The 24677-nt window shown below is 37.4% G+C and overlaps 1 protein-coding gene across 6 annotated transcripts in view; it reads left to right on the top strand.

Annotated features, from left to right (window-relative positions):
* The window catches only part of LOC140241709 (uncharacterized), a 188302-nt gene that overhangs the window by 57746 nt on the left and 105879 nt on the right, over positions 1-24677 (top strand). For 5 of the 6 annotated variants that reach the window (XM_072321459.1, XM_072321454.1, XM_072321456.1 and 2 more), the window contains exons 11-18: positions 7200-7505; positions 8158-8306; positions 8424-8595; positions 9953-10042; positions 13348-13479; positions 17842-17898; positions 18459-18536; positions 19012-19101. In XM_072321459.1, the coding sequence (XP_072177560.1) occupies positions 7200-7505; positions 8158-8306; positions 8424-8595; positions 9953-10042; positions 13348-13479; positions 17842-17898; positions 18459-18536; positions 19012-19101 (1074 nt within the window). The remainder of the gene's footprint in view (positions 1-7199; positions 7506-8157; positions 8307-8423; positions 8596-9952; positions 10043-13347; positions 13480-17841; positions 17899-18458; positions 18537-19011; positions 19102-24677) is intronic. The other variant, XM_072321457.1, reaches the window with a different exon arrangement.

Genomic DNA, 24677 nt, shown 5'->3' on the forward strand with positions numbered 1-24677 from the left:
GGTGAGTTTCGCATGCATCTTACCTGCTGGACCCGTGCTATTTACGTTCTACTTATGTGCATTCCCTGTGACCTGCGCGTCAGGCACATGGGTGGCGAGTGAGGGCTGACAACTCAGTAAAGGAATCCCTCTGAAAGAATTTGATATGGCAGAAGTCCCACAGAATGTCTTGGCCACAGCCGACTCTCACCTAACCAGCAGAAAGATAGTAACTGAACCTGTATGGCGCACTTCATGCCTGTAGAACTGACCAGCTACACAGATATAGGCAGTTTCGACACTGTTTCTTGCCAGTAAAACACCCGTATTATGCTCGTAGAATGACCGGAGATGACACATGCTTCTGGTGCATCTATAGGCATAAATCCGCGAGCAACTTACGTTGCTGCCTGTGACTACGGGCCTCCTACTATTGTTCTGCATGAACCTCTGCCGGCAATCCCCGCGACTCACGCGGAAAAGTTTTGGTCATGCTCAAAACTTGGCTACGGGTAAATCCAACTTGCATGTGCACCTCCGGGCAACTATGGGCTAGATACCTGTACGTGCTATTTACTGCAGGTGTTGACCAACTGCAGGGAGCTCTGGATGGCAAGAATTTGTCCCCGCAATTTTTGTGACAAATTTGAAGAGACAATAATTCATTTATTTTGTGAATGTGAGTAGGTCACTCCAATTTGGGAGCTTTTACGAGGTATATTAGTGCAAAAGTATGATTCTAATTTTAATTTTACTAATTTCAATAAGTTGTTTGGTGTACAGTCAACCTCGCGTAAGTCGACATAATCGGGACTGAGCAAAACACGTCGACTTACGCGTAAGTCGACATTTTGTCGACTTATATATGAAAATTAATTTTCCCTGTACAGAGTAAGGTTTGGATCACGATGCGGATCGCTACCCATATCTTACTCCTTCTGCCGCCAAAACATGCCTACTGACATGAGCAACAATAATGTTTTAGTTCATGCATTTAAATCTTGTGCGGGTTAGCGACGACAACGCACAATTCCCAAATCTCTAGAGAGATTTCGAGAGAGCGGGATCAGAAACCTAGGCCCGTTTCTAGACACTTAACGTTTTAAACTTGATTTGAAATATCAAAGGCAAATTCCCCAAAATTGCATTAAACTTTGCGATTTAAATTCAAGTGCGTTGCTGGGAAGATATGATTCTGTCGAGATTATCTTTCAGTGCCGACTGAGTTGAAATATGTGTGATTTTCCTTCCCTAAGTCGCCATATTTGTTCTGCTTAAATTTGTATTGCCATACTCTGAAAATGAATTGCTCTCGCGCTCCGATTCGCAACATTTCCGCTCTGTACGGCGCGGGCCCGTCTGAAATAAAAAGAAGAAAAGCTTGTTCATCTGAAAATGACATCTTTCGGACTACTATAACCTTCGTAAAAACAAACCTCTTACCATTGTCGCACTAATTTAACTTTGGACTGAGATTTAAAACTTCGGCATAGCGAACTTTAACAATAATTCGTTATCATTTTTTTCATTGACATTTTGTGAAGCAGCATGCGTTTCGGTAGTTTGAAACATGTAAATGTTGCGATGTCTTTCCCCTGCAAGTGCAGACAAAGTTCAGTCACGGCGAAAGTTCCGTTACGAAATTAGAAATAATGCGAGCCTTTTCAACAGTAACGCACTTGCGTACATTTTTATGTGTTTAAACGCAGTTTCTAGTTTCGGACAAGAACCGCAAGTCTTTTCTGCAATGCTCTTGCGTTTTAAATACAGCATTGCTTGTGATTTGACGGACTTGCATTTGATTTTTAGAGTTGCGTTTAAATTTCATACAATTTTCTAGTTTTGTGATTATCAAACATAAGTCTTTTCAGCGTTCCGTGTGATTTGATGGACTTGATTTTCAGAATTGCGTTTAATTTTGCTTACAATAAGTCTTTTAAACAATAACACACTTCCGTAGATGTTTAGAGATGCGTTTAAACACAGTTTCTTATAGTTTCATACAAAAACCGCAAGTCTTCTCTGCAATGCACTTAAAATACAGCGTTACGTGTGATATGATGGACTTCCATTTGATTTTTAGAGTTGCGTTTAAACGCAAATGAGTTAAAAAAAGTTCCCTACAATTTTCTAGTTTCGTATGATTATCAAACGCAAGTCTTTCAGCGTTCCGTGCGATTTGATGGACTTGCATTTGATTTTTAGTGTTGCGTTTAAACGCAATTGAGTTTAAGTTTCCTACAATTTTCTAGTTTCGTGTGATTATCAAACGCAAGTCTTTTCAGCGTTCCGTGTGATTTGATGGACTTGCATTTGATTTTCAGAGTTGCGTTTAATTTCTAATTTTGCTTACGAAATGAAAGTCTTTTCAACAAAAACGCACTTCCGTAGATGTATAGAGATGTATTTAAACGCAGTTTCTAGTTTCGTACAAACACCGCAAGTCTTCTCTGCAACGCTTTTGCGTTTAAATACTTCGTTGCATGTGATTTGATAGACTTGCATTTGATTTTTAGAGTTGCGTTTAAACGCAATTGAGTTTCAAGTTCGTACAATTATTTTTAGCTCACCCGAGCCTTTGGCTCGGGTGAGCTATTGCAATCGCCTTTTGTCCGGCGTGCGTCGTCCGTCGTGCGTAAACTTTTTACATTTTCATCTTCTTCTTGAGAATCCCATGACCGATTTTCACCAAACTTGGCAGGTAGCATCCCTAGGGGAATAGGATCTCAATTTGTTCAAATGGGCACCATGACCCGCCTGGGGGGCCCCAGGGGGGCCCAAACCCCCTAAAATTAAGGAATCTTTAAAAATCTTCTCTAGAACCAGGAGTGATAGGGCTTAGTTAATACTATGAGTTAGTACGTATGGATGACTGTAGTTTCAAGTTTGTTCATGGGGGAATCAGGGGTGCCCCCCTTGGGACCCAGGGGAGGGGGCTTGGGAGGGGTCCTAATGGGGCCTAAATTGTACATTTTCATCTTCACTTTGAGATCCCCATGTCTGATTTTCACCAAACTTGGTAGGTAGCATCCCTAGGGGGATAGGATCTAAATTTGTTCAAATGGGCATCATGGCCCACCTGGGGGCCCCCAGGGGGCCCAAACCCCCTAAAATTAAGGAATCTTTAAAAATCTTCTCTAGAACCAGAAGTGACAGGGCTTAGATAATACTACGAGTTAGTACATTGATGACTGTAGTTTCAAGTTTGTTCATGGGATTGGCGGAATCAGGGGTGCCCCCCCCCCCCTTTGGGACCGAGGAGAGGGGATGGGGATGGGTCCTAATGGGACTTGAATTGTACATGTTCATCTTCTTTTTGAAAACCTCATGATGAATTTTGACCAAACTTAGCAGGTAGCATCCCTAGGGGGATAGAATCTCAATTCCTTCAAATGGGCACCATGTCCCTCTTGGGGGCCCCTAGCCCCCCCCCCCCCCCCACATTAAGGAATATTTAAAATCTTCTACTCTAGAACCAGAAATGGTAAAGCAAAGTTAATACCATGAATTTGTACATTGATGACTTTAGTTCCAAGTTTATTCATTGCAGATCCAGGGCTGCCTGCCCCCCCCCCCCCTCCACCCTGGAGTTGAGGAGTTGGGATCCATATATGCAGACCTAAGTTTCCAATGTTCTCAGGTATTTAAGGTGAAATTGCGATACTCAGGTGAGCGCGTGACCCCCGGGTCTCTTGTCTAGTTTCATATGATTATCAGACGCAAGTCTTTTCAGCAACGCACTTGCGTTTAAATGCAAAAGTTGTGTGTGATTTGATACACCTGCATTTGATTTTTTGAGTTGCATTATTAGTTGCATTGTGATAAATCTTTTTAGAAAGGGCCCTGGTTTTAATACCGCTTCAGAATAATCAACGTTAGAATATTCGGATTTACAAAAACACCTATTTCATGTTCGGATAATGAATACCTACTGGGACATATAAGTGTACAAAATTTGTGCGTTTTGAGAAAAACGGGAGAAAAGGGGTAAAGTGAACTGTCTTAGGTACTACATATTGCTCCAGTGTAAATGAGTGTTTGTCCTTTCTATATTCTGGCATACAAGACAATGGACGCATGGCGCGAACGCTACCGCGCCGTACACTAGCGAATTACCTAGTAGAAACGCAGCGAATCGGAGCGGGAAAACAATTCTTTTTCAGAGAATGGCAATAAGATTTTGAGCGAAAAATTATGTCGACTTAGACGAGGGAATTAAAACGTATTTCAGCTCAGTTGGCACTGAAAAATCAGGTCGACTTACGCGAGTTGTCGACTTATAAATATTTATGCATGTTCTGCCTGACAGTGATTATCCTATGAATTTTAGAGTCAAAGGCCAGATGAAATGGTAACAATGTACTTTTCAAAACAGAAATTGCACTTTTTCTCCATACCTTGAAAATTACTCAATGCATAAACTTATGAATGGGCAAAGTCATTTTAAAGTCCTTAAATCCCCTAATACATGCTCTCCTATTCATCCAATTAAACCTAGGTCAAGGAAGGTGAACATTCAACACATTCGTGACAAACTTGTCATTTCAATATTTTGCCAATTTTGTGAAAATATAATCACACATTATCCACATGTACTATAGACCTATTAGGAGAATCATGCATTATGGCGGAGGCATACCAGTCGCCTTAGCGACATTTCTAGTTTATTTTTATTTGAAAGCTGAATGGGTATTTTTGTGATGCTTGTTGCTGTTGTGGTTGGTATTTTCTGTGCTAGTTTGGTATTTACATTATTATTATCATCAGACATGATTAGGGTCTTGTGTTCCACTACTCAGCTGTTCATGTTTCCTTCATATTCTTACTATCAGTATATTATTATTGGTGCTGCTGCTAATCATTATCATTAAATGTTTATAAGTGTGTGTTAATTATTGTTTCCATTTCATGTAAAAGTCATTTCACCATAATAACATGTAAGGTACATTTGTTCCCAAGAACTCTTACAGTACATGGACATGTAAATGCACATAACTACTAATAGGCCAACAGCTAGGGCCTACCTTGTATATACTAGCAGCAAAATTCAAAATGTGACCATGCAACCAGTTCACTGCACATCACAATGCACCAGTGTTGTTTCCAGGCACAGCAATGGTTAGTGCTTGCAGCCTACCAGTACCACGTGGAGTAATCCAGGTTCTGGCCAGGGAGGGGTGAGACCCTCCAGCCTGTTGACAAGGATTGCGCATGTGCACTGTGCGGCCAAGCGGTAGTAATCTAGTTAGTGGAGTGGTCTCTTTGTGAGTGCGGCACCTAGCATGGTTCAAAAGACACTAATCCAGTGCCCACTCCTTTTCCTCTCACCTCCCTGGTTAACCCTAACCAGGCCGGGCTTTTTTGGGTGTTCTGTGGCCGGGAGGGGTTGATTCAACAACCCCCCCTCGGCCGTCGATTGCGCAGTCACCATGAAATTTGGCACGTGCGTTACCTGTGGCGCAATCTACCAAGCTATACAAAAAGAAATGGAAAATTTTTGTCATAGTAATTAATTATGCTAATATATGAATAAAATCGTACAATTTCCTCTAAATCAGAAATTAAAGCTCCTAGAATCCTAATTTTTGGTGAAAACATTCTTTGAAGCATTCCTAACAATGTACTTGAAAAAAAAAAAATTGGTATCAAAATCAATTTCTTATGTATTTTATTGTTTTATGAATTTCTTATGTATTTCTCTTTTTTTCGACCTTTTGTTTTATCATTTTTTTTCTGCAAAAATTATGACAGAACCTATTTCAAGCATAATTATGCTAAAATTAATGAGTTTCAGCTTATGAAAGTGAAAATAATATCTTTATGAATATAAGAAGAGAAACTCCATTTGCATAGACTTTATACACAAAATCACGTTTTTGAGCCATTTTCGGTCTGATCATGTATAAAACATCATGCAGCGTCGTAACGGTATGCACGATTTTCGCAAAAATGGTGTCTAAAGATGCGCGAGACTTGAAAGTAAAAAGTCGGCGAACGGCGTGGTCAAAAAATTTCGCGTGGCGGAGTAGTCGCGAAAAATGTCAAGGGGGGTTGATTCACCACCAACCCCCCGGTCTTTTTAGGGTTGAGAGGTGTTATGTGTATGATTACCCCAAATGTTTCTCTTGTCTTTTTTAAATTGTTGCCAATTGTGTGTAAATAATGTGATTCTGATTAGATTTAATAAAACATATGAATAAATAAAAAAAAAAAAAGATTTTACAACGCAAATACAAAGGATTTGTCCCCGCAAGTCAACCTGCAAGGCTTCCCCAGACATGGTGTGACAAGGCCTTGAGCATGCTCAAAACTCTTTCTTGGTGATTCGCAGGGGTTTGCCCGCAGAGGTACACGCTTGTTACTGAAAACAGATCGGTTTTTAAGCCTCCCAGGCCCCCCTCCAGATCTCGGCCATCGACAGCACACAAATTGCCTATGATGCAGTCTAAAGTACCATGAACTTAATTTTTCAAAAAAGTATCATTATGCTAAATTATGCTAATTAATGCATAATGATGCATGAAATCAGACAATTTGGTATAAATCACTAAATAAAGCTAAAAACAAGCACATTTTTTGTGTAAATATTCTTTTTAGCGTCCTTACCAAATGTAAGAGAAAAAAAATCGTGCCAGCAGAAAAATTACTGAAGTATTTTATTGTTTTTTTTAATTTCGTATGTATTTCTTTGTTTTATTTGACTTTATGTTTTTCATCATTTTTTTGATGAAATTTGTCCGTGACATTGTTCCAAACAAGAAATTATGTTGTTAATTGATTTTAATCAATAAAACCCAGAATAATCATGCTTTTATGAAATTTGCCTTTAAGCACAGTCTGCATTGAAATTGTATACGAATTCACGTTTTTGAGCAATTTTTGTTCTGCACGTTGATATTTATGCGCAACTTCCGAACCGCTCCCCCGGGTGTCACAAATTTGATGTCAAAAGATGCGGAAGACCTGAAAGAAAAAAGTCATGAAACATCACGGCAATAGCTTTTCGCGATAGTGATACATCGCTCGGAACATCGAGGGGGGGGGCCTTGGAGACCCCCCAGCCTAGTTAGGGATAAAGTGTTTGAACTATTAAAGATCAAAAGGTGTTTTTAACACATGGTATTTATCCTAAAGAAGCTCAAATGACTGTATTAACTCTTGTGGTACACTTGTTTATTTCCCTCCCTCCCCCCCCCCCCCCCCATCCAATTGCTTCATAGGTTACAACAGTCACTTCCAAACTGGACAACAAATGGAAAGAGCAGCCCAAGAAGATGGGCAGGTCCATGCGCAACCTGTCCCTTGCTCTCAATCAGGCCCTAGATGACAAAGTCAAGGGTCAACGACCTTCAGTGCCATGGGCCACTCCTGGGACCATTGCACAAGTGATGAGGGAAACGGGCCATATGCAGTCCATTGAGGAGACAGTCTTCGAAGAGGAGGAAGAAGCAGAAGAGACAGAGGAGGATGTTGAGTCGGATTCAGTCGAGACACCCATTCAAGACACCAAGGAGAGTGATTCCCAAGTAAGTTTTAGCTCTAAAAGGGATGGGGAGGCAGAATCTCCCCCCCCCCCCCAATATTTTGCGCAATAATTCTGTAACACGAGAAGGCCTCATCATTATGTTTCTTGACTTTTTTTTTTTCAAGCCTCGCACAACTTTTGAAACCAAATTTGCAACATATGCAAGTATTGTTGTGAAGCCAGTATGGCGATAAGAATTTGACCGAAAAAGATTTTGTCCACTTAGGTGAGGGAATTTACACACATTTTGATGTAGTTGGCACTGAAAATCATGTCAACGTATGCGAGTTGTCAACTTATAAATGCTGACTAAGACTGAGGAAATTTTCAAGGAATAACAAAGGGAAAAATCAGGACTTTTCTGCCATGTCGACCTAAGCAAGTTGTTGACTTATGCGATGTCGACTTACGCAAGGTTTACTGAATAAAATATCGCCAATAACTTTTGGTTTTTTGAACCTATTCAATGGTCAAACTATTATTTCGATAACTGTAAAAAGTCCACAGCAAGTCTATTCAATGTGGATGAAATGTTTTGTAGAGTTGTATTTTTTTTTCTCTTCGTTATAGAAAAACACATTGGCCCCATATGTATCAATATGCTCTTCATCATTGTCCCCCAGTGACACTTTCCTGTCTCTGTCCAACCACAGATCCAGCAGAAGCTCCTTGCAGTCATCGAGGTGCTGAAGCAAAAGTTGGTGGAGGAGCGAGCAGACAAGCTGAACCTGGAGACTGAGATCAGGAAGGAGGTGTGCCAAGAGATGGCTGATCAGCTGGTAGAAATAGAGCAGGAATACAAGTAGGTGGTCATCTTCAAAATTACAAACATACAAACTCAAAGCAGATAAATTCAAAGATGATCGTGTGATGTTGTGATGGTCAGTTTCTTCATAAGATCTATTTCTGCCATCCACAGTGACCGTATAGAAGAGGAGAAGCAGCGTGCTGAGGAAGTGTTTGAGAAGCGTCTTGAAATATACGCCCAGTCAGTCAAGAAGGCAGGACGTAAACGTGCTAGGCAGGATGATGAGCCCTTGGATACTGATCACATGACTGCTCTCCTTGCTGCAGAGCAAAACAAAGTTAAGGTAAGGCTGAAAAAGGTGCATATAAACAGCAGGGAGAAACCTGCAGTTACTGAAGACATTCCCAAGTGATCATGTTGATACTGGGCAAGTTACACGGTGTAATCCTTGATGTGAAATGAGGATGTTTTGGAAAGCTACAGCTCCAAAGGTAATATGTCATTTATTTTGGACATTGCCCTTCCTTTCCTTTCAAAAAGGACTCCTCAAATTGAAGTGTCTTCTTGGTATTGGCATTTTACCAGGGGATGTCAGCAAAAGGACTTTGATTTGAAAATTATCCTCAACACCACTCATCACTGTTTACCAATTTTGTATGATACAACTTTGAATGCCAGAGTTGATAACTTGATAACAGCCGTAATGATTCATGAAACCATCGCAATCCCGCTGTTATTTGCCGTGTACCTTTCAAGAACGCATGTACAAAATGCGAAGAGATTATAGGGAGAAAAAAAAATGAATGCATTTTCAACTCCTCTCTGGCCCGTGCCTCATGAAAAATTACAGCCGAACTAAGTCATAAAATCATCATAGTCCCACTGATATTTGAGGTAGATGCAGGAGCAAAGTAGATCATGAATTCGGCCCTGCCGTGTACCTTTCAAGAACGCATGTACAAAATGCAAAGAGATTTTTGGGAGAAAAATAAAGAATGCGCTTTGACCCCTTTCTGGCGCAGGCACATAAAATATTACAGTCAAAATAATTAAATCATCGCAATCCCACTGAGCACCAAGAGTGTGAAGTACGCAGCAAGTTAAATGATGCATGTCACTCTACTTGTTCTGATGTTTAGAAAAAGTAATGTATCAATTCACAAATTATTTCTTTTTGTTCTTTCTCAATATAGTGATCCATATACTTCTGTAATAAACAATGCAAAGTAACAAAAAATGTTGGGAGGGGGGTTTACAGTAGGCGACAAAAAACATGAAAACTAATTACAAGTCAAATGCTTTTTTTTTTTTTTTTGACCAGTAAATTTTCTGTATGGACCAGTAAATAATTGAAATACTGGGTATTTACTGGTCCGACAGAGACAGGTCGGACCGATAGACAAAATCAATTAGTGTGCAGCCCTGCTATAGTATTGTTACATCCATGTTGAGAATTATTCTGTGTGTTATCACAATATCACAATAATGTAATGATAGATGTGTTTTTAGATGTGCGCTTTATGGAAATTAATCAGGCACATGCCATCACTGTGTAATGCTATATTCTGCTGTTAGTATTATTGTTATCAGTGCTTTCATTACTATCATCACTATGTTCATAATCATCGTTGTAGTCATCATCGTCATTACCAGTATTATCATTACCTCTATCAACTGTCTGTTTTGTTAACCTGTCGCAGGACCGGGATGACTTGATTGAGAAGCTGACATCTGACCTCCAGTCTTCTGAGTGCAACCTCAAGGAATTTGAGGAGCGCATGCACACAGAGGTCAGTACCATCATGTTTAGAATACCTTTTTCAATTCTACAAATTTCAAGGCTTGCCTGGATACATTTAACAATACCAAGACCTTAACATGCTGATTTCTAGTATGATCAGTGGGAATTAGTGGGAATGCTGGGGGGATGATTGTTCCAATTCTTGTGGGATTCATTTAAGAGTACATTATATATCTATTGTTGTGTGAAAATTATTTGCTTCATAATGGTCTCATATTCAAGTAATGTGCAGTTTAGTGGTTCCAGGCTAGCATGCCTGTACAGTGACGGGGTATTTAACTAGCCATCCCCTTTAAAATGCTGATTAGTGAGAATCTCCAAACCTTGTCCAAGATGACTTTAATGTATACAACAACAACAAAAATCAAAACAAACACAGAGACTCCAACCCAAAGCACCTTCTGATCTGGAGATTCTCCCGCCTGAAACCTCTAGCAAACGGGAGATTCCAAGTTGATGTGTGCGAAGCGCGAAATTCTCAGGGTTCTAGATGCTCTCTGGTGCTATCTAAGGCTTATTTTTTCAACATACAATAGCAATAAGTAAGAAATCCTTTCCAACGGGAGACACGGAGCCAGGGCAGGAGAAATTAAATCATAAGCGGGAGAACGGGAGATTTTGCAAAAATGAGTTTTCGGCGGGAGATCTCCCGTCGAAAACGGGAGAGTTGGAGTCTCTGCAAACAGCACTTCGGACATTAATCACAAGTTGGGGTACGACACAGGGGATAAAATGTACATGATTTCTCTTCACACATGATCAGATTTTTTTTTTCAAAATGCCTCTGCCACAAAGTGTCGCCAGAGGCATTATGTCTGTCCATCTATCCATCCTTCCCTCTGTCCATAATCAATTTTGTGCACAACATAACTTATGAACATTTTTGTGTATAAAATGAAACTTGGCACATATGTATGAGTGAAACAATGCGGTGCCTATTGACATTTTGGTGCACATGCTCAAGTTCAAAGTTCAAGGTCAAATTCTTAAAACTTCACCATTTTCCACATATCTCTGCAATACCTGAAGTTATATTGATGAAACTTGAAGTACATATGTCTTACCAGGTAAAGATTCTCTAGATATGGAAATTTTGGGGCCATGGGTGATTTTCAGACTTTCGCATTTGAACATCTATAAGTTGGTTATACTGGATACAGATTTTCAGAATTTATAGAGATTGGGATAAGGAAAAGGACGTTTTCAAAATTCACAACAAATCACAAGAGACAAGGGTGATAACATAGCAGCTTCACAAAAGAATGTATGATTCAGTGCTCAAGGAAGCAGAACAAAGCATGCATAAATTCTACATTGGGGCAATTCCAGCGTTACAGACATTGTCCACTATTTAAAGTTCCAATATTATTACCTCAATACAGTTGTTATCTAAGACAAGGCTAATATTAGTGTTTTTTTGGTGCAGTCTTAACCATACACTATATTGTACTTTGAAATGAATTCTGAAGTGTTGATGAATATGGAATAATGAGAGTGAAAGATTGTATGTTTTTACACACAAAAAAAATCTCAAAATATTGCCCCCAAATGGGTTTTTTGAAGAAAATTATGCCTAAATGTACTACAATTGTATCAAAATACCACTCAATTGAAAGAACTTGACAAGTTCTAGCATTTGAAACTAAATTTGTATTTATAGCTTATATATTTTTCAAATTATTGCAAATTTGTGATTTTCAGGCAAAGTAAAATTTTTTGTGGAATTGCCAGTGGGCTAAATTGTTAAGCAAGTGATATTGTAATGGAATTACACTGTTCATTATATGTGAATATGCTATATGTCGTGATTGTTCAGTGTATTATTTTTGTTTTTTGTTTGCTAGAGTATTGGTTTCTCTGTTCTAGGATCAAAATAAATTGCACAGATCTGTACATGGCACTATTTATTAATGTACCACAAAATGTAAAATTGTATAAATCATCTGGAAGTGTTCAAATTAGCAGTTTCATCCTTGCAAAGAGAAAAACTCTAAAAACTGTTATTTTCGCTACAGATATTTTCACAAATGAGGTCACAGACATTTTTGCAAGATGTTTTCGCGAATTGAAACAAACGCAATCGTAAATGCACCAATACCCTAGTGCATGATGACATTTTCATGTGTTGTTAATTTCGCGATCCAACAGTGATTTGCGAAAATTAAACCCTTGCGAAAATAACAGCTTATACAGTATGTGATTAATGCTTAGTATGGATCATTCTCAGAACTTTTGATGTATGAACTTATTTGTGTGTCCCCCATTTTGGCTTAATAGCAGGGCCCCAAAGTAATGTCATAAAGATTTGAAACACTGATGGTAGATAACACCTTCCCCAGATTAACCCATATCCACTGGTCGGGTAATGCAGTTTATAAGCTTTCGGTGTCGGAGATGTATGTTCACTGAACAGTGCCATCTGAAATTCAAGGTATTGTCACCGACACTTATGAAAAGGAAACTATGGAAAAATGAATATCAAATGAAAGAAAAAGTAATGGTCTATGTGATGTAGATCAGCGTCATGTCATGAATTATGTGACGTCATATGATTTTGATATTCACATATGATTTACAAACTTATGAGTATTAATATCTCTCTCAAAAGAAACCAAGAATGAAAAATATCCATAGCCTTTATACAGAAAAACAATTCATCAAAAAAGGTTGCTGAAAACTGCTCATCCAATAAGGCGAGCCAATGGAGTAAAAGAATTAAAAGAAAAACAATTTATAGATTTTGAAATCTTCATAATGTAAGCTTTCCGATGTTATTTAATAACTCATGAAATATAATGCTTACAAATATGAACAAATTTCAAATAAAAACGTATAGATCTGCACTTTGCAGACTTGTGTGGTCTTTAAACTCATAAACACTATGGATGGGACTACAGTAAAGGGGGCCTATGTAGTGTTCGATCTTACATAGATACCAATCCAAATGAAAATATCAGTGACAGGAAGTGAAACAAAGGACTGGTAAATCAGGTCAGAGTTCACAGGCTATAATACGCTCTATAAATGACGTCATCATCCAAGCCATTTAAAAAAAATTGTGTTTGTGTTTTCTGAGCAGTCATAAAAGCTATGAGACATTCTCTGTCCCTACTTGATATCACAATGTTTGCACTGCACGATTGCCAATTTTCTTCCATGATAATGGTAGTGAAGAGTACCTTGAAACTTGACAATGTATGAAACATTGCCATCTACCTTTGGCAGTGCCTTTGTTTCAGGGTAGACTTGATGAAAGTTTGTCTATAAAGTGGACCATGGTATTTGTTTACATAGAAACAATTGTTGGAACAAGAGCACAGGAAGGTTGTTGCAGAACTGACAGCAAAAGTGGCTTACAAGACAGAGCAGATAGAAGAGACAACATCTCTCAGGAAGATGCTAGATGATGCCCAGACCAAGCTGGAGGTAAATATGTCATCCTCCAGGTACTCAAGATTGATATACGTAAGTTACAATGCAAGTTTATAGTTGCTTATTGTGACTTGAATAATGCCTCCAGTGGTAAATGTTTAGTGGCTTTTAAGCTGAAATCATATTTGCATACATTGCATGAGAAGTATAGTGCAGTTCCCTTTTAACTGAAGAGCACAACAAATTTATGATGAGTGCCAATGGACATTTTGATTGTCATTGCTCTAGCTGCAGGCAGATGAAACTTCTTTGATATTTGGATGCCACAGTTTGCCACAGATTCCTTGTAATAAGCAGACCCACGTCACATCTGTTCAGGAGAAATTACAACAAATAACAAAGGAAACAATTGAGAAGTAATTGCATAGACCTTTACTGCAGATGATATAAATCTGATTGTGGTAATTTTGCTACAGCTATATCAAGTAATCCCTAAATGTAAATACCAACAAACATCAACTCTGAAAATTAAAAGTACTGCAGGGCTCAGTATCATGAATGCATTGTTTATAGTGCACAAAGACAACATTGCCAAGTCAACAATTCTTACTTGAATAAGCCAATGACAGAAAAGTAACCTCTTATGTCCAAGAAAAGCATGTTTCAGTCAATAATAGGAACAGTACAAAAGTTAATTTTTGCACAGTGGGTTGTAAATTACCTTTTGATGAGACTTTCACCTGCAATCTTCATCAGATCTTAATGCAGGAACAAAGTTCTCCTCCAAGTCGACATAGCTGGTGCTCATTGAGAGTGTGAGAGAATGTCACTGCATATTGAAAAGAGTGTGTATTGCCCCAGGGGCCTGGGAGCCCCCCCCCCCCTTGATCTCAGAAACGCAATGTCCGATGAACTTGAAAATTTGCATGCTGATAGATCTTCGCGTGCTGAATCTGATGGTGTAATTTATTTTAATCAATTATGCAAATTTTTTGCATAATTAGCTAATTGATTATTCATAATGTATATTTTATGCATTTGGGAGATATTTTCATAATTTCATCCTAAACAAGTACAAAATTACATGAAAACTGTGTAATAATGAGGGATAATGTTTCCCAAATGTGAAATAAATCAATTCTTATCTATTTTTATAAGTACAGCAGATGTGCATAAACTATTAATATATGCAAATTTACTACTTATGAATTTTACATACTTTTGAAATGTATGACGTACTAAAATGAAACTGGAAGTAAAATTATCCTTTTACAGGACCCATGGGCACTACCATACTTTTCAACTGTATTCTAATGTCCCTGATATTGTAAACTTGAAGTATAATTTATGCAAATTTGTGTAAATTTATGATTTTTTAAATAAAAATTAGCTTATATGTGATTTTGTGTGCAAAATATAAGAAAAATCAATGAATACAAAAAGTATAGAAATGTGAGAAAAATCAAACAAGTTATTTGCCATACTCATAAAACATTTTTGAAATTAACTTTACAGAATCATGTTTTTTGTCTCAAAAAGTAAAAATATCACTGTTATTCTTTTGTTTTTCCAATGTTTTTATTTCTTTTGTTTTTACTGTTTACATTTGTTATGTATTTTATTGTTTTCTAAGAGTGCCCAGTAAATCATGTGGAAGGATAAGAGTTATTTGAATCATCTATGTGGATAAAAACTCAATTTCCCCCTCAGAGAGAGAAAAAAAAGAGAAAAAAACAACTTTTTTGTTATGTTTTTTCTTATGTTTTCTATTGTTTTATATTCCTTATGTATATCATTGTTTCTAAACTTTGCCCAATTTATTTCAGAACAATATAGAAGCATGAACCAAGTGGAAAACCAATTCCTAAGCAAAATTTATAAAGTAATGCAAGCCATGGTCTATTGACAGTATGTAACTGTACACAAATGTATGCAGCGATTAGCCGTTTTAATGGCATCGCATACTGATTGGCCCATAACACCCCCTAGGTAGGTCCGATATGGACAAATGTGGTATCAAAATGTGCGCAAGACTTCAGGGGAAAAAGTCATGAAGCGAGAATCCGAAATTCCCAGCGGTCGCGATGCAGTCGCCAAAAGTATGGGGGGGGGGGCCTCCCAGGCCGAGGCCCCCCCCCCCCCCAGTGCAGTTAGGATTAATTTTCTGGCTGTCTCTCTGATATAAGAACTATCACAGCCACCCAATGGGATTCAGTACACCCTGTTTGTTCATCAATAGAGCTCTTGTCTTTAGGATGTACCAAAAATTTCAGAGTTTAGTAGGTGGTTCCATGGCCTTGAAAACTCTTTGCAGTGCCTCTGAAAGCCTATCCACATACGGAATGGTAGCCAGTGATCTCTTCTGGTAGGGTTGTTGGTTATGGTGTGTTTTCTTTGGTCTGATGTTTCCTCCTTTCTTGGTGTGAAATTCTCTTCAAAGACCATGTTGGGTATCCACATATTTTAAGTAAGACTGGATGTAGTCTTCGCTGCCTTCACATCTTCCTCCTTGGTAGTGATGGCATGTGTTCTGTACATCAAGGCATGGATAACACTTAACTTCTGGTGGAGAAGGTAGTGTGACTGGAAGTTATTGATTGACCTGGGTGGGTCTTCTTCTGGTAAACAACCTTCTTAGTTTTGACATCCCTTTTTCTTGATGATTCTGGTGTCCAAAAACGGGATGGAGTTCTCAACTTCCAGTTCATGAGTGAATTGATGTTGCCTGTGTTAATTGCTTGGTCCAAGCATGCTTTGAGATTGTTCACACTATCCTTCTTGCCGATCACTAAAATGTCATTGACACAGCGTTTCCACAATCTAGGTTTGATGTTGTCTTGTGCTGTGTCGATAGCTTTTTGTTTCAGATGTTGGCAACTATGAGAGACACAGGACTGCCCATGGCTGCTCTGAAATTTGATGATAGATAGTACTATCAAAGAGAAGTTCGTAGCTGTGGACAGAATTTTAACTTAACTTGGTAGATATTATCCCTTGGGTGATAGGATCTTAATTTGTTTAGATGGGCACCATGCCTCCTCCCTGTCCTTGAAAACCCTTTGATGGATTTTGACCGAACTTGGTAGGTAGCACGTTTATGGTGATAGAATTATATTTTATTCAAATGGGCACCATGGGCTGAAAATCCTCTAAATTAAGGAATCTCTAACAAAAAATGATAATGATAAATAAATGAATAAATAAACAATTCTCCTCGAGTGGTGACTGCAGTTTAAGGTTTGTTCATGATGGATCCTTGGTGCCTCCCTCTCCATTTTAACCCTAACTAGGCCGGGCTATTTAGGTAGTTGATAGAGCCGGGGGGGGGGGGGGGGGGGGGCCCTTCCAGATCTCGGCTGTCGACCACGTGATCGCGACGAAAACATTGCCTATGATGTAATCTGAAATACCTTGAAGTAAATTTTTCAAAAAAATATAATTTATGCTAAATTATGCTAATTTATGCATAATGATGCATGAAATCAGACTATTTGGTATAAATCACAACATAAAGCTCAAAACAGGCACATTTTTTGTGTAAATATTCTTTTTAGTGTCCTTAGCAAATGTAATGAAAAAAATTGTGATATCAGGAAAATTCTTAAGTATTTTATTGTTTTTTAAATTTCTTATGTATTTCTTTGTTTTTTCGACTTTATGTTTTTCATTGTTTTTCGACGTAATTTGTCCACGACATCGCTCTGAACAAGAAAATATGTTATTCGTTGATTTTAATCGATAAAACACCAAAATAATCATGCTTTTATGAAATTTGCCTGTAAGCACAGTTTGCATTGAAATTGTACATGAATTCACGTTTTTGAGCAATATTTGGTCTGACATGCATGTAAATGCGTAACTTCGGAACCGCGCACCCGGGCGTCGCAAATTTGGTGTCAAAAGATGCGGGAGACTCGAAAGAAAAAAGTCATGAAACATTGCGGCAATAGCTTTTTGCGCTTGCGATACATCGCGCGGAACGTCGAGGGGGGGGGCCTCGGAGGGCCCCCCCCGGCCTAGTTAGGGTTAAGGCTTGGGGGGGGGGAACAAATAGAGGTCCGACTTTCACATTTTCAGCTTCTTGAAAATCCCATTATAGATTTTCACTAAACTTGGCAGGTAGCATCCCTCTGGTGATAGGATCTCAATTTGTGCAAATGAGCACCATTCTGCAGGTCCCCCAATGCTCCCCAAGTTTGATATAATCTTCTTGGGCAATGGTTTTTAAGAATAAGTGGAAGGTAAACTTGTGGTACTCGGGCGAGCACGAGACCCCCAGGTTTTTTGCTTATATACTCTTGGAAGATGAAATGAGCATATTGCTACCAAGGAGTATGTTCATACTAGCAGGAGCATTTTTGTGATTACCCTCAAATTACATTGCTAATGATCAATCATTTTTTCTCTCTCTCTTAGGACTACGATAAAGAAGCAGAAGCCCTAAGGAACAAAGTGAATCAACATGAAACACAAGTAAGTTCAACAAGGGTTAGTCTAAATGCTGTACAATGTATCAGTACAATCACTCCCATCCATTCAGCAAGTTGTACATCAGTTATTGCAAAGCAACCATGGTACTTAATGACATCTGTACGAGTGTAGGTTGTACCCAACCAATATGACTTTGGGATTTAATTCCCATGAATTTGGATGTGAGCACAGCAGTTACAGATGTTTTTACCATATAAAAATTTGTTATGTATTTGTGGAAAAAAATGTAATGCTGGTATTATTCACCTAAAAGTTTGCCAGAAATAACATAAAACAAGGAGTGCATCAGCCATCATAGCACAAGTGCTCAATGTTCAAGCAATTAAAAAATGTACACATGAGGCTAAACTAAATGTCAGCATGTTATTGTAAACAAATGAATGAATATATGTGAAAAATCTTCTCTACATATGTGCATCTGAAAATGTAAGGTGGTGTGTGTACATTTGCTGGGGAAAATCTGTTTGCCCTACATTATCCATTAGAAAGATTATATCCTCAAGTGATTTATAATGCTAATCTTGCTTAATTTGTGGTCGAAGGCTGAAGATACATCGCGTCACAGCAAGCTATTCCAGGACATGATGAGAAAGCTTGAAGAGGAATCAAAAGTCAGAAATGTAAGTCTAGTAATCATCCACATTTCCTCAATCACTAAATTCCATAAATATCCTCATACAAATAACTCAATGGCACACAGGTGTGAATTTCATTTTATTTTATTTCTTTGTTGGGTTAAAGGATCGTCAACTTGTATTGTGAGCTGTTGTCTTCATTTGTGTTGCATTTTTTGTTTGTGTATTTCAGCAGATATCTGCAAACAGTTTAAAAGTAAAGAAAAGACACTGTTCTTGTGAACATGAACACTTGTAGCTGTATTTTGTGATATATTTACACTTGCACTTAATTGTGTTTGCAAACAAACAAAAACAGTGCAAAACAATGCATGGCTGATTCCTAACCAATGATTCTTTGTACTCAAACCATATTTATTGCAGGTTTAAATCGTCATTCAGTTGTTGAGACTTGATATGGCTGCAGGATTGAAGTATTTTGCTTGTCTGATCATGAACTTTTTATGGTTGGTGTTAACAGGAAAAGGAAGCCAGGATCACAGAGCTAGAGCAAGAGCTTACAAAGTCTCAAGAAGTGCTGAAGAGAATGGAAGATGCTCACTCAAAAGAGGTGATAGATTGCTTGTCTCTAATGAAAGGAGAAATTAGCTGTAGAATTGATAGCTATCATAAAGGGAAACCCTTAAACAAACCTGTGGATCAGTGGAAATTATGTGAGATTTGTGAATAGCTAACAGTAACCCCAATGGAACCCTATGGAATGCTTAACCTATGAGGCAAAGCTGAGTGAGTTTAGGCTAAATTCCATAGTTAACCGCATGCACACCATTCCTACTGACGCATGAAAAGTAATGTGTGTCATCTGTTTATAAAATGGGGGACAATTTCCTTGCCAGAAATCTTTTTTTTTTTAGTCATGTTACCTGATGGCAAATTCACTGGATGCATTTCCTTTTTTCTTGCCTTGGACGAAAACCATGCATCCAGTAATTGCCGGATTTTGGTTTTCTATCCAATAGGTGTCTCTTACTGAGTGCACGAACCTTTGCTACAAGTGCACGATAACATGTTTACAGTGGCTGTCCTCAATGTGAGGCAGAGTGCGGCCAGTAAAAATCAACACACAGCTCTCGACCAATTACATCATAGAATTTTCACTACCCATTCTATAAACACCATTACATGATTAGGACAACTCAAAGGTACAGTCTGTGTCATGATTGAGCAGTGCTCCCAAGTAGAGTGTATTGATACTTGGGGTGAATTATTATATTGGGACATACAAAATTATTCACAAGATTGCATACACACTACATCTGTGCAAGAATCAGTGCCCAAAAGCTGTGCACCAAAGACACAAAGTACTGTTTTGTTTTGTTTTGTTTTGTTTTTCTGATCAAGATTTGCATGAAAGTTGTAATTTGTGCAGATACTTATACACAGGAAAGATTAAGACTTGTTCACTGCAGTTGTGGGTATAAACCCAATGCTGCCCTCTTCTGAAAGTTGTAGCCATTTCATCTTTGTCTTGAAAATGCATGATATTATATGACAGAAATCATAACTAGAGCCACATAATTTAGAGTTACATAAAGTCTGTATTTGGGTCTTTGCATGAGGCTGTAAAGATCAAGCATCATCTTCTCTCGGCCCAATGGCACAGATAAATGTAGATTGTGTAGAAACACCTGGAGGTGAGGATTAATGATTGTTTATTAACACATTTCATTTCACACATTTCATTTCTTTATTGTCCAAATTGTGTATAAAAACATGACATGGAAATTTGATTTTGTCACATTCATAACACATATTGACAACAGATAAATAACAAATTACATTACATATGAAACATCAAATGAATACTCCAAAAATTCAGGGAACTAAACATACATCACGACACAGACTAGCATCATGTGTTGAACGTGCAAAGGGGAAAAATAAATATGTTTGTGTACATACACAGAAAACTATGGAAGAGTCAATTGCTGCAAAAGGTATATGTAACCACAAATTCTGAAACATCTTACTTTATGCAAACCATCGCGACATCATAATCCATACATTATAACACATATTGCACATATTCCTTACACCCCTCCCCCCATGCACACAGCTAAAATCTGCTTCCTTTCACTGATGCCCTGACATGCCTGATGTGCACAATTAAACAACTATTGCACATTAACATACAAAAAAAAAAAAAAAAAATCCATACATACATTTACATCATTATGAATCAAATGTGTCTTTTTCCGATATACTGTGAGGGATCACGGGATATTTCCAAAACAAATAAAAAATAAAATAAAAGAAATACATTTCTGTTAATACTTCATTTCAGATACCATAAAAACCATTTTTGTTTTTAAACTTAAACACAGAGGCACAAAATGAACTCATCGGGTGATTTCATAACAAAATATACGTACAAAACAAAAACTGAAAAACATTTCATATGAACGCTGTATCACCCCTAAATGTAATATCAACACTAAATGTAATACACCTTAACCCTAAATGTAATAACAACCCTAAATGTACTGGTAATACATTTTAATGCTAAATGTAATAATCGAGTCAACCCTAAATGTAATACATTTTAACCCTAAATGTAATTACCGGAGACAACCTAAATGTAATAACAACCCTAAATGTAATACATGTCAACCCTAAATGTAATACATGTCAACCCTAAATGTAATACACCTTAACCCTAAATGTAATATCAACCCTAAATGTAATACATCTTATCGCTAAATGTAATATCAACCCTAAATGTAATACATCTTAAAGGGAAAGTAAACCCAAAGAGCAATGTCGATTGAGTGAAAGCAGTAATATTAGTAGAACACATCAGTGGAAGTTTAAGGAAAATCGGGCAATCGATGCAAAAGTTATGAATTTTTAAAGTTTTGGTGTTGCAACTGCTGGGTAAGGAGACTACTAGAGGTTATGACGTATGAGTGGACTACAATATAAAGAAAATAAAAAGGGAATTCAATAAAAATTCATTTTTCATGAAAATTACACATTCCATCAACTTGATACTGACATATGTTAGGGGTAGCACTTATTCCCCCTGCTTTCTGAAAGCGGTTAGTCAAGAACTCTTTCATTTTGCTAGAAAAGTGAATTTTTGTGGAATTCCTTTTATATTTTCTTTATATCGTGGTCCTCTCATACGTCATAACCTCTAGTAGTCTCCTCATCCAGCGGTTCCAACAGCAAAACTTTAAAAATTCATAACTTTTGCATCGATTGTCCGATTTTCCTCAAACTTTCACTGATGTGTTCTACTAATGTTACTGCTTTTACTCAATCCACATTGCTCTTTGGGTTTGTGTTCCCTTTAACGCTAAATGTAATAACAACCCTAAATGTAATACATTTTAATGCTAAATGTAATAACAATCCTAAATGTAATTCATGTCAACCGTATTAAATGTAATACATTTCAACGCTTAATGTAATTACGACCTTAGATTTAATACACCTCATAGAGAGTGTAACCAACGCAGAATATCGGGCAAAAGGTCAGGGCGTATACGAAGGGGATAATAGTATGACGCAACTTTCTCTCGCACTCTTGAAAGAACGGCAATAGTTGCTTAGACTTGTTTTTGTTGTTCACCCAGGTAAAAATCACACAGTCTTATTAAATCCATTACCTTTATTCAGTGTTCATGATTGCTTAGAGTTTTATCGAAAAAGAAAAAAATGGGCAAAAATTAAGTCAGTTTGCCTTACTCATACATTCATATATCATAGGAAAGTCAATATACAGATGGTGACTCAAAGATGATAGAAAAGACATTTATTTCCTTTTGTTTTACTGGCATTTTTAGATTTAATTTGTGTACCCTCCCCACAACCAATTGTCCCCATTTCGTGTCACTAAGTATAGTAGTGATTGCCAGGAGTAGTGAACAATGTCATGAGGCTAATATTTCGGACAGTGATTTGCTGCCATGTCAATGTGTGACAGATATTTCGTCATGAAACATTACATAGATAATGATGGTTCATAAAAAATTTGTGAAATCTTTCTAAATCTTTCTAATTTCTAATTTTCTCAATCTACTCGCTCTGTCATCCCGCTTCATCAGTAGGTATATGGTTTTTTTTTCTTGCAATATTATTCATATTCAGAATTTCCTTGCAAAAAAATTGTTGCCCATTTTTTTTCTTTTTCATCAAAACTGTAAACAATCATGAACACTGAATGAAAATTGGGATACAAAATGTTTATGTGATTGTATGATAAAGATATAGATTTTAAAAAAAAACTATGTCAGATGGACCTAATTAGCTTTGCAGCAAACAAAGGAATTAATAAGACTGTGTGATTTTTACCTTGGTAAACAACAAAAACAAATCTAAGCAACTATTGCTGCTCTTTCAAGAGTGCTATAAAAATTTGCGTCATATCCCCTTCATATATCCCCTGACCTTTTGCCCGATATTCTGCGTTGGTTACACTCTCTATAATGAGGTTTTTATGCCTCCGCCACGAAGTGGTGCCAGAGGCATTATGTTTTCGGGTTGTCCGTCCGTCCGTCCATCCGTCCGTAATCAATTTTGTGGACAGCATAACTAAAAAACCGTTTGAAGTATCTTACTGAAACTTGGCATGTATATGTATGAGTGGGTGAAGTTGTGCCTATCAACTATGCACATGCTCAAGGTCAAAAGGTCAAGGTCAAATGCTCGAAATTTCACTATTTCCCCCATATCCATGCAATACCTGAAGGTAGTTTCTTGAAACTTATAGTGTATATATGAACTACCAAATAAAGATTCTCCAGAGAGAGTTTTGGGTCACGAGGTTAAAGGTCAGGGGTCAAAGGTCAAGCCAAAATGTTGAAATTTCATGTTTTTCTCCATATCTCGCAAATGGTTCACGGTATCTTTGTGGAACTTAGTATATATGCATGTACCGATGGGCAGTGATTATCAAGGGAAGTTGAGGGTCAAAGGTCATGGGTCAAGGTCAACTCCTCAAACTGTCACCCTCATATTTATGCAATGGCTGAAAGATTTTTTTTTTGAAACTTGATATATGCATGTATTACCCAATATATATTCTGTGGGGAGTTTCTTGCCAAAAGGTCAAAGGTCGAAAGGTCAAAGGTCAAGTGAAAGTGCTAAATTACACTTCTTCCTTCATATCTCGAAGTAACTCAAGGTATCATCATGAAACTTACATATTTATGCATGTTCTACCTAACAATGATTCTCTTAAGAACTTTGAGGTCAAAGTTCAAAGGCCAGGTTTAGATAATAATGTTTTACCATTTGATACCAAAATTACACTTTTTCTCCATACCTTGAAAATTACTAAATGCATAAACTTATAAAAGGGTCAAATGTCAAGTAAAAATCCTCAATTCCCCAAATACCTGCACTCTGACATTTTAATCATTCATCCAATTGAACTTAGTTAACTAGGAAAGTGAACATTCAGCACATTTGTGGCAAACCTGTCATTTTAATATTTTGCCAATTATGTGAAACTGTCATCACACATTGTTAAGACATTGTACTATAGTCCTATTAGGAGAACCATGCTTTATGGCGGAGGCATACCAGTCGCCATAGCGACATTTCTAGTTAAATTTAGGGTCGTAATTACATTAAGCGTCAAAATTTATCACATTTATAGGGTTGACATGAATTACATTTAGGATTGTTATTACATTTATCATTAAAATGTATTACATTTAGGGTTGTTATTACATTTAGCGCTAAGGTATATTACATTTAGGGTGGATATTACATTTAGCGTTAAGATGTATTACATTTAGGATCGATATTACATTTAGGGTTGAAATGTATTACATTTAGGGTTGTTATTACATTTAGGGTCGATATTACATTTAGGGTTAAGTGGTATTACATTTAGGGTCGATATTACATTTAGGGTTAAGTGGTATTACATTTAGGGTCGATATCACATTTAGGGTTGACATGTATTACATTTAGGGTTGTTATTACATTTAGGGTTTGGCATGTATTACATTTAGGTTTGTCTCCAGTTATTACATTTAGGGTTAAAATGTATTACATTTAGGGTTGACTCGATTATTACATTTAGCATTAAAATGTATTACATTTAGGGTTGTTATTACATTTAGGGTTAAGGTGTATTAAATTAAGGGTCGATATTACAGTAAGCGTTGATAT

This window comes from Diadema setosum, chromosome 18 (assembly GCF_964275005.1).
Source record: "Diadema setosum chromosome 18, eeDiaSeto1, whole genome shotgun sequence".
Classification (NCBI taxonomy): Eukaryota; Metazoa; Echinodermata; class Echinoidea; order Diadematoida; family Diadematidae; genus Diadema; species Diadema setosum.